At 57.5% G+C, this 12472-nt stretch overlaps 1 protein-coding gene across 3 annotated transcripts; it reads right to left on the bottom strand.

Annotated features, from left to right (window-relative positions):
- Positions 1–429: 429 nt before the first annotated feature.
- GRAMD2A (GRAM domain containing 2A) lies at positions 430–12180 on the bottom strand. 3 transcript variants are annotated; one of them, XM_054642102.2, is made up of 13 exons: positions 12078–12180; positions 11136–11466; positions 8644–8782; positions 7870–7927; positions 6500–6572; positions 6315–6418; positions 5644–5742; positions 4673–4744; positions 3765–3827; positions 2531–2687; positions 2167–2266; positions 1963–2070; positions 430–1490 (listed from the first exon to the last, which is right to left on the bottom strand). In XM_054642102.2, exons 3-13 carry the CDS (start codon positions 8745–8747, stop codon positions 1487–1489), a joined length of 942 nt encoding a protein of 313 aa, XP_054498077.1. In that variant the 5' UTR covers positions 8748–8782; positions 11136–11466; positions 12078–12180; the 3' UTR covers positions 430–1486. The 3 variants fall into 3 exon arrangements, with proteins under 3 accessions (XP_054498077.1, XP_054498076.1, XP_077041443.1); XM_054642101.2 differs by having other exon boundaries at positions 8644–8757; XM_077185328.1 differs by lacking the exon at positions 12078–12180 and adding an exon at positions 11630–11985 and having other exon boundaries at positions 8644–8757.
- Positions 12181–12472: the final 292 nt, after the last annotated feature.

The following is a 12472-nucleotide window of genomic DNA, read 5'->3' as shown; positions in this document are numbered from 1 at the left end:
CTTAACCAGTGCCACCGTGGTTTCCAAGTGAGGCCAGTTTCATGCATTTTGCTGCATGGTCTAGCCGGGGAAAGGAGTGGAACTGGGTTGTGGATGTGCAGTGAGGAGGAGGAGAAAGAGGAAGGCTCACCCTGCCCACCCCAGCTGGGCGGGGCTGAAACTCAGCTCCCTCCCCCGGCACCGCTGTCCCCACGGTGGCCCTGCCACCAGCGCGCCACATCCCGCGGTCTCTGCTGCCATCTAGTGCAGGAACCTCCTTGGCCCCTCCGTCGGGAGCATCCCTGTCCCCTTGTCCCCATGAGAGGACGGGCTGTCCCCATGTCACTCACGTCCTGAAGGGACACTGGGACAGCAGAGATTTTGGGGTGCCCGGTTTTGTGGCTCACAGCCTAGCACCGCTCTGGAGGACGCTGGTAAGAGAGAGTGATGTGCTAGAAAATCCTGGGTTTATTGTAATTCCATTTAAAAGCCGTTCCAAGCCCGGAGCGAGCAGCGAGCTCTTCCCCAGGGCGCCGGGATTTGGCCCCGTCAGCACTTGTAGTTCCCAAAAAAACAGGAAAGAAAGGAATCACACCGGTACCACCTGCCACCCCAGGGTGCTCCCAGGGGGGCTGAGGGACAAATCCTGTGAGACAGATCCTGCAGCACTCAGCTCCATGTGGTGACAAGGTTAACATGAGCCAGGGCACAGACACTGCACCCCGGGACATTCCCCAGTGCCAGCCATGGGCTCCTTTCCAACATCCTCATGGAGCAAGCAGTTCACCTGGGCCAGGTGTGAACCCCAGAGAGGACACCTGGTCTGGGGGACCTTAAAGTGCTTTGCAAGGGATGCACACACACACACACACACACACACACACACATCCCCCCCTCTGAGCCCAGTGCTCCAGGAGAGAAGGGCTGGGCAGCCCTGGCTTGTACCCCCTCCCTTGTGTGTGGGATAAATGACACCCCACAGGGCTAGTGGGACCTTTCTCCCCATCCCCACAGATCCCTATGTTCAGGGCCATTCTTCCAGGAACATTCCCAGGGATACTGAGACAAACAGGTGGGTTCTCCCAGAGCAGCAGTGGCAACTCATCCACATTTCTGGGGGTTCCTGGTGAGCCCAAGGTCATCTTTTAACAAGAAATAAACAAGCCTGAAATAAAAACCAGCATCCATCTTAGCAGCAAGTCCTAAGGGAAGGTCCAAGTGCTCGGCAGCCCCGAGCCATTGTCCAGTGCTACAGCACAGCAGTGTCCCAGGGAGAAAACAGGTTTCCAGTGGGATGGGGAGTTGGCACTGGTGGCCAGAACCTGGCTGGAAAGTCCCACCAGGAGCAAGTGCCCGAAGGAAGAGAGAAAATACTTGGTCCCATTTTACCAGCCGAGGGAAAGCCGGACCAAATGTAACAGCCACGGTTGGGAGGACACAGCACCGGGAGCCGTGGGCAGGGAGCCACCACCTCAGTGTCCATCCTCAGCCAGCACCTGGGGAACGGTCACCTGCAAGCAGGGAGTGGGGAAGATGGGATGAGTAACTGCAGAGGCTCCTTATCCCATCCCAGTGCCTTCTGATGTCCTCAGCCCAAGGAGATTCCCCTCCTGTCCATCCCATGCTGATGCCCATGGCCTTAGTCCCCAGGAACAGCCCAGCTCCAAAGAAATGTCCTGGTGCTTCCTACAACTGGAGAACCAAGCCCAAACCTATGAGGAAACCTCTTCCCAAGCTCCAGAGTCTTAGGGACAGCAAAACTTCCCAGTCACTCAAAGCAGCAGTTGATGGGATCACCTCTGGTCTGGAGATGGCACTGTGGGTTCTGTCACTGGCCAGCCCAACAGCAGGCCCAGGATAAGGGACAGAGCATTCCTTAGACACATCAGAGTGGAGCCATTCCTCTTTGCACCCACATTCCTTCAAGTCCTCCACTCATGTCCCTCCACTGTGTGTCCCAAGATGTCCTTGAGGGTGCCTCACCTCCTGTGCCCGCGGGAGAGGTAATCCCGGTTCAGAGAGCAGAGCTGCTGCTCCAGACGGAAGATGCGGAATGCCAGGTACGAGGAGGACACCACCAGGAGACAGATGCTGGGAGCAGAGGAACAAGCCAAACACCCAGTTGAGACTGAGACTGACATTCCCAGCAGTGTCCCCCCAGCTTCCCTGCACGCTTGGCACACTTACAGCACGATGAAGATCTTCAGGAGCTGGTAGTCAGAGGGTCTCAGCTCTGCCACACAGCTCTGCTCCACCTCCAGCTCCTCCTCGGTATTTATTGCACTTTCTGAAAGCAAACCCGGAGTCAGTGGCACAGCCACACTTGGCTGCTGCTCCTGCTCCTCCAGCAACCAGGAAACATCAAATATTCCTCCCTCATGGGCTCAGATCCCACAGCCAGGAGACCCCAGCCCATCCCCAGGACTGCATTGCTGACTCCCAGCCTAATCTGTAAGGCAGAATTCCCCTGCAGGAGAGCAGCAGATGGATGAACACACTTTTATGGAGGTTATCACCCACATGGAGCAAGGCACAAACTGATGCCCCTCACCTGAAACCAGTGGCTCCTCAGAGGTGAAGGAGCTCTCCTTGGTGCTCAGGCTGCTGACAGAGGTCCGGTGGATGCACTGGTAGTTGGCATCTGGCAGTGACAGTGACAGTGAGGTAGGTGACACCTTCCTCCACTTACCCTCGGGGACGATCACCTCCTGTGGGAACAGTCCTGGTGAGCCATGAATGAAACCAGCAGTGCCACAGATATGGTGGGGCCAGATTCAAACTCAAACCTTACAGTATCTCCATGGAGCACCAGCACATTCAAAACATCCTCCTGAGGGAGAGCTGGTCTTCCATGATGGCTCCATGGGAATGCAGGTTCCCACTACCAAAGAAGGACCTGCCCATGCCCCCCACACCTGCCCCAAATTCTAGCTGCTGCCTCCTCCACCCTTGAAACTCAGAGCAGTCAGCTGGAATTCTCCAGCATGCCCCAAATAGGGCCAAAAAAAGTGCCCCAAAAAGACAACAAATCAAATGGCATGGCAGCTGGCACAGAGAGGGACTCCCCCAATGGAGAGTTCCCAGGGCTGGAGCTGCCAAAGGGCTGCATCCCACCAAAGCACCAGATCAGCCTGGGTCACTCCTGATTCAAACCATTCACTCCCTTGAAATGAGCCTTTAACCCCTGGGATGTCACCAGACCATGGGTGACATCCCACCTGTCACCCTCTGGTGCACCCCAACTGTCACCTCCTGCACCCAGCCCGAGGCTCAGGGCCAGCAGCCATGGAAGAGACCCTGCTCCAAAGGTGCAGGATACGGCCCCCATGCTCCTGGATCATGCCATGGTTCAGCAGGTGCTTCCCTCTCCCCCCATCCTACTCATCCTGCAGATTTTTGGGTAACTCAGCCACATTCCCAGCCTGTTATCCAACATTCCCAGCTGTGAACAGCATCAGCCATCAGGGAACAGAGTAGTGGCATTTTCCACATCACTCTGAAGTTTTTCTGTCTATAAACAGAGTCAGTGGCTGTGCTCAGCCAGTCCTCTTGACCCATCTGCTCCTGCCAAGTCTGGGATGAGGGTCCCAGAGGAGAAGCTGTGATGGCAACAGGCACCTCCCTGCACCCTTTGATGGCACCAACAGAAGAACCAGCTCTCTCCCAACTCTCTGAGCAGCCACCAGACAGTGTCAAACCCACCAAGGGCACCAGGCAGGCCCTCTCCACCCACATGAGGTCAGGGGGTCTCTCCTCTCCTCTCCCAGAGCTGCCCTGAGCCTCACCAGTGACACAGAGTCCGGCTCCTCTGACAGCTCCTTCAGACTCAAGCTCTTCTTACTGGAAACCTGGATGGGGAGGAAAGGATGGGGCATTACAGTGCCAGCTCTCTTGCTTCAGCCTCAGCCACAAAATGGAATTTGGGCTTTTCTGCTGAGATTGTGAAGAGCAGCTGCTAGAACTTATAATCTGTTCTGGGGCATGAGAAAAGGGCACTGCATCACTGCTTCCCATCACAAAACCTGGTGGGGCCATGGTTGAGCCAAGGGCTTCCATGGACAGGATAAAACATTAGGGGTAAAAAAAAGAAGGGTACATCTGGGCAGAGCCCAGCACGTTTCAAAGATTAAGTTTGGCAACAGGGCTGAATCATCCAAATCATTGCCCTGGCACAGCTGGCACACACCCTCCTGGGCAGGGCAGGGCTCCTGCACAGCTTCCCATGTGCTTCAAAGTCAGGGAGAAGAGGTCTCCACAGTCATCCTCTCCAGCTCAAGGGCTAATGGACATCTTCCCTCACTTAAGTTAAATTCTTTTTTAACTTTGTACCATTCTTCCTCCCCTTAAAACTTTGGATCTGGGCAAAAAGCATCAATGTGCAGAGTGGCAGAACGAGTATTACCACCAGATTATAAATAATTCACACCAACGCCCTGAGAGAGAGCAGAAACTCGGAGCTCTGCCTCATCCATGACCCAGAAAAGCCCACAGGGTTAGGATGTGCCCAAGGCATGGCTCCTGCCCCTCTTCCCATCCCTTGCTGAGGAGTGAGGATGCTGGGAGCTGGAGAGGGCTTTGGGAGCAGTCCAAAGCCTTGGAGGCAGTGATGAAGAGCTGTGCTCAGCCCAAAGGGCAGGTGCAGAGCCTCAGGGCCATGGACACACAGTGGGGCACAGAGTGGGTGCGTGGGTACCTGCAGGTGGGTGCAGACTCTCCTCAGGACATCATAGACACTGTCACGAGAGATGAGGGACACAAATATGTACTGCAAGAGAGAGAGGTGAGCTGTTGGGAGAGCTTCCCCCATCCTGACTCCACTTCTCCCCAGGCAGGGACAGGCAGAGACATCATGCCCTTGAATCTCCCCGTTTTCAGGAGCCCCCACAGGCATTTCCCTGTGGAGCTTCCCTGCTGTTATTTTTGCAGCCTGCTAAAACCTGGACCAGTTTTTTTTGGGGCCAGTCTTGCTCAGTTGCTGTTCCTACAGCTTTCCCATGCTCAACCCGGAGGGACATAGCAGCAAATGGGGCCAGGACCTACAGAAAACATCCCCAGGGATGGAAGGGACACAGGGCCACACTCACCATACCTGACATAGAGCCCCTGGGTGATATGCAGTGGCTTTGAATGCCCAAATCCTGCCCTGTGCCACTCCCTGCTAAAACCCACCTCCCAAATTCCACAGGAATAACTGCCTCCCAACATTCTGCAGGAACAACCCCCTCCCTGGCAGGGACAGGCAACACACAGTGCTGGCAGCAGCACCTAGGCAGGCGAGGACTTGGACAAACTACATCAGCTCACTGCAGCCAACAACATCCAACAGGATTTAAAAGCTGGAAACACAGCCCCGTATCCAAGTTTTCCACCAGCTCTGGCTGAATGCCAGCCCAAACCCTTTCCCTGCTTGTGTTTAAGGAGTTTAAAGGTTTTACGTGAGACTGGCAGGGATTTGTCAGGCTCGACCGAGTTTCACTTGGGCTTTGCTTCGTCCAGGAACAAAGTGAAATTCAGGAACAAAAGCAAAGCTGTGGTGTTTGCCCTGGCTGGCAACCAGCACAGAGAGCAACTCTCACTTCCTAAGCAGGGATGGGAATTGCTTCATTCACTGCTCTCAAACCACATCCAGTTTGGACCTGGGCATCTGCTGTGTGTTGGTGTTACCTTTCTGCTGGCAGTGGTGGTGATGGCCAGGCCGTTGGGCAGCAGCCGAGCTGTCTTGTGCTTCTTTATCAGCTGTACAGACACCACTGGGATCACCACCTGCAGGGCAGGAACACCAGGATGGACACAGCACAAGCACCATCCAGCCAGCCTCCCTAAGACCCACCAGGAGAGCCCCCCATGCAAGCCCAGGGAGGGTGAAAAACAAGGCAGGATGTTATTTTTGGCAGGGTAACTTTGCTGAAACCTCGAGCTTCCTTCAGGTATTTGTTTAAAGCATCACATATAAATAATTCAGTCCTTCAGCCCAGTTTTAAAGGAAGTCGTCTCTGCCCAAGATCCCCGTCAGCCACAAGACTAATGGGGAAACATCAGATTGTAAATCAAGAAGAAAAGCCGAGAGGGATTCAAATCTCACCCCCCCTAAAACCTTTGATCTTCCTTCAAGCGCCATTGCGGCTGGAAGGAGGTTTTGCATCAGGGAATTTTAAACCAAACCAGTATTTGGTATCCCCAGGCTGATGCCACAGATCATCAGAGCGGGAGGCATGGCCGTGCTCCCCTTCCTACTGGAGGTTTTTGCTGGGGATTTTGGTGGGATTTGGGTGAAGGAGGGGATAAGCTGTGGTTACAAGCCCTGAGGGACCAGGGTGGGCAGGTGCCCACATTACCTTAATGTCCTTCCCAAAAAGGTTTGCGTAGAAGCAGAGCCAGTTGGGGGAGATGTAAAGCCTTCCCTGGATGAGGATGTCTCTCTGGAGCGCGCAGGAGCAAACTGCAAGGCAAAGAGAGAACCGTGGCAATGCCTGTGCCAGATCCTGCTGCCTCCGTGCCCATCCCTCGCCCTGCCACCCACCTTTCAGCACGCTCTCCTCCGTCGGGATGTCCTTGAACAGCTTGTGGTACTGGGAGTTGTACTTGCTAGCAGCCTGAAAGCAAAGCAGAGCAAAGTTATCCGGTGACCTTGCCGATAAGGAGACCCAAAAATTCCTGTCCTGCAAGAAAACCTCCCTCTGCCCGCACCCGGGACCGGCGCAGGGGGGTCCCACCGGGCTGGGAACAGGAGCCCCGACGGATTAGAGGAAGGTTGGATGATCCAGCACCCGGCGAAGGCTGTGCCATCCTCCCAGATGAACATTTCCCTTAATAGCTACAGGGGCTGCTGAGGAGCCGGTTCTCCGCCAGGCTCATCTGCAGGCAGTTTCTTTTGCCCAGCGGTTTCTCTCCTCCTCCTCCTCCTCTCCCCTTATCCGGGACACGGTGACAGCACTTGCTTTGCGCCCATCGCGCCGCGCCATCCTGCTATTTATATTCCCGGCGCCACTTCAAAGCCTGCCGGCAGCCGCCGCAGGAGGCTCGGCAGGTCGGCCCTGAAACGCTCCTGTGGCCAAGGCAAAGCTCCAAAGCGCTTCAATGCCTTCCATAAATCTGCTCAACTGGTCCTGTAAGGCAGCTTTGTGCCCCCTGCCCTCGGGATGCTCCCATGGGACACGGCTGTCACCAAGGGAGGAGCTGCTTTGCCAGGATGCAGAGAAGGCTGGCACAGCAAGGCTGGTTGGTGGCAGCCGCGCAGGCAGAGCCCTCCTGCCCACAGGTACAAGGTCACCTCTGATCTGAGCACCTTGTCACCAGATGAGCTGGCCCTAAGAGGATCAAGGCGCAGCAGCAGCTGCAGTTGGCTCAGACACCTCCCAGAGGGATGCTGGGATGGTGGGGGTGCCAGTGGGAGCATTCCAGGAGAACACGGAGGGCATTACCCCCTGCTCCTAGCACAAATCCACTGCTGGCCCTGTCACCCTCCCAGATGCCTCTGAGGAAATTGAAAAATGTTTTTCTCCTCCATTTCCTTCATGGGAAAAGGCAAAATGCCACTTCCTGTCATTCCTTCCTCTTCCAGAACATCTCTTATCTGTAGATGGACCAAAACCATCTAGTTTGGGCATAATCTGAACAAGCAAAAAGGTTCAAATGGACAGAAGTTTAACTGCTCTCAGTCAACATTTCCACTTTCTCCTCTGCTCTAGATGGAAAATCCTGGAAGCGTTTGCAAGGCAGAGCACAGGCCACACAAAACCATCACCAGGTCTCCTGAAATTAAAATGCTCTGCCCCACATCAGAAACTGCCTCTGACTCCTTCAGCCCACACCTGAGACCCCAGATAGGCTCCTCCTGGGGCAAGAGGCTACAACACTCCAGCCTGGTCATTCCCAAAGCCACAGGCTTACCACTTCCCGGTGGCATTTCTTGATGTCCTCATCCTTGAGGGCTTCGTTCAGGCGGAGGCTGGAAGGAAAAACAATCATCACCAGGTAAGCAAAGAGCCACAGGTCTCTCACCCACTCCCCAAAACACGTGTGCTGCAATATGAGACACAGAAAAACGTACAGAACTGAAGAGAGACCCCCAGGAAGCCACATTTTGGGTGTCTCCGTGATTTATCGTGGCACTGGGCATTGCTGAGGGTCAGTACTGGCTGTTGAGGGCTGATCTCTGGTGAGAGCCAGTGAAGGCACCAGAACAAAGTACCTCACACACACCCCAGCTCTGGGGGAAGGAGCCCAGAGTTGACCTGGCAGCAGCTTAGGACAGGTTGGGAGCTGGAAATGTGCAGCTTTAGCAGCTGGGGCAAGGATTCCCAAGGGAAAGCAGAGGCAGGAATTTGGGAATGTGCCTGAGCAGGAGGGTGGACTCAGCTTTGGCCGTGCACAGGGACATCCATCCATATCCATCCCACGGACAGATGGAAGGACAAACCATGAAGAGAGCAATATCCTACCAACAACCTCAGCAGTGGGAATACCATCCCCTTCCCCAAACCCCTTTCACCTCTCTGCTTTTATACCCACAATATTTCAGGGAGAAAACAAAGTTGGGCCCCCCCTGTGCCCTGCCCCAGCTGGCAGGCAGCATTCAGGGCTCAAAGGCAGCAGGAAAGTCACAGCAGGACGGAAAAGAGAGAACACTCAACTGCAGACAGACCCTGGGATGCTGCTCCTCACCTGCCGTCGAGGGAATCCAAACTCTTCTGCTTGTGGGACACCTCCAGCTTCTCACGACCGTGCCTGGGCTCGGGGCTCTTCAGGGGAGCTGCCTTCTCGTGCATCGGCGTGGCACTGCAAGGAGACACCCATCAGCCCCCTAGGGAAAGGGGAAAAGGGGTCTGGAGCTGTAAAATCTGTTCCCTTCAATCCCAGCCTGCACAGAGACGTCAGAATCAGCCGCTCAAGGACAGCAAGAATATTTCTGCTATTTCTCAAGTCACGTGGAGATAAAAAAAAAGTCATTTTTCTGCCAGGGACTCCCCAGTGCTCAGAACAGAGCAGCTAAATTGCTGTGGCTCCCTGCGATAACACCCTCCAAAGCAGAGACTCTTCTCCTTAAGGGCTGGAGATTGGGATGGGAAAAACCACATGTCTGCAAAATTCCCAGTGGGGATGGATTTCAGCCAGGGTCTGCTCCTCTTGGTCGGCAAACACCATCTTCCCAGGGCAGAGTCATCACCAGGCACCTCAGAGCCAGTTATTTACCATCGAGAACGTTATCAGAGGTGCTTATCAGCCACAGCAGGTAAAGTAAACACGGGCCCAGCGCCACAGGCAGGTTATCACCTGGCAGGTCACAAAGGTGACACTTCCACCCTCGGCAAACCACCACCGGATTGCTGCGGCACTGGCAGCCAAGCAGAGCACGATCCCAGGGGACCGGTGGCAAGGCAGAGCCAGCAAACAGCCAGAGCCATGGAGGGGAAATTATTCCAGGGAAAGCACTCGGGTCACTAGGCAGGGGGTGATGCAGAGCAGGTGGGGCGGCGGCAGGACAGGATGAGCGGCAGCAGGCGGGACAGGCGCAGAGCTGGAGCACAGCCCGGTGCCCGCGGGGTGATGCCGTGGCAGTGCCGCAGAGCCCAGGCCGAGGAGCCAACCAAACCTCCTCTACTCTGAGAGCAGCTCCTTCACCACCTGTACTGCCCTAGACACATCCTGAGCTCCTGCTCCGAGGGGCTCATCTGAAAAATACCCATGGAAATAATCCCCCCAACTCAGCAAGAGCCAGGATAGGGGTGCTGGATCCCAGCGCTGGATCCCAGCCCAATGGGCTGAGAGCTGAAGCTGTGTGAGCTCCCACATCCCCACAGCCTCAGAGCCCCGACCAAAACACTGTCCAGGTGCAATGGAGCCTGTCTGAGTCCCAGGTGGAGGCACAGGGAATGCTCCCAGAACAGGTAACACATCCATGGGGGCACAGAACCAAACAGAAGTCACTGGTGCCGTGTGGTTGGAAACAGGCTGCGAAATAGCTCCTGGATCCCCACAGCCACTGTTGGCAAAGACCTGCCTGCACAGCCCAGAGTCCAAGCACTGCAGGGATGGGATGGACACACTGAGGTTGTGGGTTTTTAGGAGCTCAGGTCAAAGGATGTGTCAAGAAGGGAAAGGAGACCTTACTGACAAGAAGCACCAAATAACAAGAAGCACCTCAAATAACAGGAACATCCTCTGGCATAGCACCAAAAGGTGTGTTCCCTACCTGACTCCTCAGGCATCCTCTGCCAGGGGATGCCAACCTGCCCTGAGGCTGAAACTCCTATCATGGAGGCACCAAAGCCTTCATCTGCCCTTTTCCCATGCTGAAAAGGGGCTCTGACCCGATCTGGAGCCTCCTTGTCCAGAGCTCAGCACTCTCTGGCTTCCCTCACGTCATCCCTTAAATCCGCGAGCGCCTGCACTGCTTAATCCGGGTGAGCAGATTTATCCCCAACTGGTGCTGACACCAAGGGGCACCACACAGGGATCGGGGACAGCAAAGGCATCAGAACCCCTCTGAGGTCACCAAACACACTGAAATCCCCTAAAATTAAAAAACACACAGGCTGGAAAGCACTTGGAAGTGCTGCATCCTTGTTTTCTCTCCCTCTCATGGCCACCATCAGGGACAACTCCTGGACACAGTGCTGGCAGTGGGATGCTCTGGGGGACTCTGGGGGCTGTGAGGAGCATCCTCAGTCCCAGCAGGGACATGGCAGGAGCTGCTTTGTCTCCTCTGTCTAGATCTTGCTCCTGGATGCATCAGGGATAATACACATCCAGAGTTTGGGAGCACAGGGTAAGGCTGGGCTCCAGGCACAGGGAGGTTTCCCTTCCAAGAGGTGCTTCCAGTGCCAGCACTGGAAAACACTTTCTAGCAGTTCATACCGTCATCCTCCTCAAAGAATTTGTTCAGCACCAAACTGCTCCTGAGGTAAACTCACCATCCCAAGTGTCCCAAAATACAAGTGGAACAAAACCAGTTGGAGTTCAGCGCTCCTGAGAGGAGGCAGAGAGGGCTGATGTAGAAGTTCCCAGCAAAGTGAAAACAATCCAGCGAACTGATGCCCCTTTGCCCATTCCTAACACCCCCTCCCTGCCCACACCGGCTCCCCGATCCCCCAGGTTTCGCCAGGCGAAACCCGGTGCCTCTCCCTCCCACGGGATCGGCGTCTCCCTTCCCTTACGCGGCGCTGGGATCCAGCCTGGAAAAGGTCCGGCGCGAGCCCCTCCGTCGCCGAGCGATTTTCGCTGGATCCCTTCCTTCCCCGCTGCCGGAGAAACGCGCGGCGGAGGCCGGAGCGAGCCGGGCAGCGATCCCGCCTCCCCGTAAACCCCAGGAAGCTCAGAGGCGGAGGGAGGCACCGGCGGGCGGGCAGCCGCGGCCCGAGCGAGCCCGGGCGGGATTCGGCGAGCTGCCCTTGGTCCCGGCGTCCAAGGTCATTTCAGTCCCGCGTGTCGGAGCTGGAGCGGAGCCACCCCGGGATGCTGGAGAGGAACGGCCGGAGCCGAGCGGCGCTGGCAGGAGAGAATGAGGCGCGACGTCAAGGCCGGAGGGAGCCCCGCGCGTCTCTCCCGCGATGTCCCCGGTGTTCCCCGCCCCGGGAACCGGGGGGTCACGGCGGGACAGAGCCGAGACCCGGGTCCCGGGATGCCCGCAGGTCAGAGGGTCTCATCTCACCGGGAGCCGCTCCGAGCGCCCCGCGGCACGGAGGGAGCACGGAGGGAGGCGACCCTCGGCCTGCGGGGCTGTGCGGGGCATGGTGGGACTGTGGCTCTCGGCCACCGCCGGGGCCGCGCCCGGGGCAGCCCCGGCGCAGATCCCATCCCCGCCGGCGCTCAGAGCCCCTCAGGCGAAGCCGGCGGGTCGCCGGCGGGCAGCGGCGGGACTTCTCCCCGGCCCGGCCCGACCCGGTCCGTCTCTTCAGGGAATGGGCGAAGGGGTATCGGTGTTTCTGCGCTCCCCTCAGCGCGGCGCCGCCGGCTGGGACAGGCCGAGGGCCAACACCGGCTCGGCGGCGGGAGGGACGTGGCCCCGGCACCCTCCGGCCCCGAGGCCCTTCCCGGCCCCAACCCCCCTCAGTGCCGGGTCCCCCCCAGGCCCGGAGCCCCTCGAGCCCCCCCGCTACCTGCGCGCGGCCCCGCGCGCCGCCGTCATGCCCCGCGCGCCCCGGCCTCCTCGCGCCGCCACGGCGCCCGCCCATTGGCCGCCCGTCGCCTTCCACTCTGCCCATTGGCCGCACGCTGCCGAGCCCCGCCCCCTTCCTTCCGCCCATTGGCTCCCACCGCCCAGTCCCGCCTCCGCCACTCTGAGCACCGCGTCCCGCCCCCGCAGGCCCCGCCCACCACCGTGAGGGCCGGAGCCTGGCGGGGTCCCGGCCCTTAAAGCGACCGCGGTACAGTCTCTTAAAGGGGCCGCGGCGGGCGAGCTCCGGGCTTCCTCCGCCCCGGGCGGGGCTCAGGCCACGCCGGAGCCACTCTGAGCTCCCGAGGAAAGCGGCGTAGATGTCAACCAGGCCCCAGG

The sequence above is a fragment of the Agelaius phoeniceus genome, chromosome 13 (assembly GCF_051311805.1).
Source record: "Agelaius phoeniceus isolate bAgePho1 chromosome 13, bAgePho1.hap1, whole genome shotgun sequence".
Classification (NCBI taxonomy): domain Eukaryota; kingdom Metazoa; phylum Chordata; class Aves; order Passeriformes; family Icteridae; genus Agelaius; species Agelaius phoeniceus.
This window is presented reverse-complemented; position numbering and strand designations above follow the sequence as displayed.

Excerpts from the sequence above, each read along its gene's own strand:
- GRAMD2A (XM_054642102.2), bottom strand. The coding sequence starts at position 8,747 with ATGCACGAGAAGGCAGCTCCCCTGAAGAGCCCCGAGCCCAGGCACGGT. Across the intron at positions 5,743-6,314 it reads TTTTTGGGAAGGACATTAAG|GTGGTGATCCCAGTGGTGTC; the intron begins GTAATGTGGGCA and ends CCTGCCCTGCAG. Across the intron at positions 2,267-2,530 it reads TGAGGAGCCACTGGTTTCAG|AAAGTGCAATAAATACCGAG; the intron begins GTGAGGGGCATC and ends GTTTGCTTTCAG.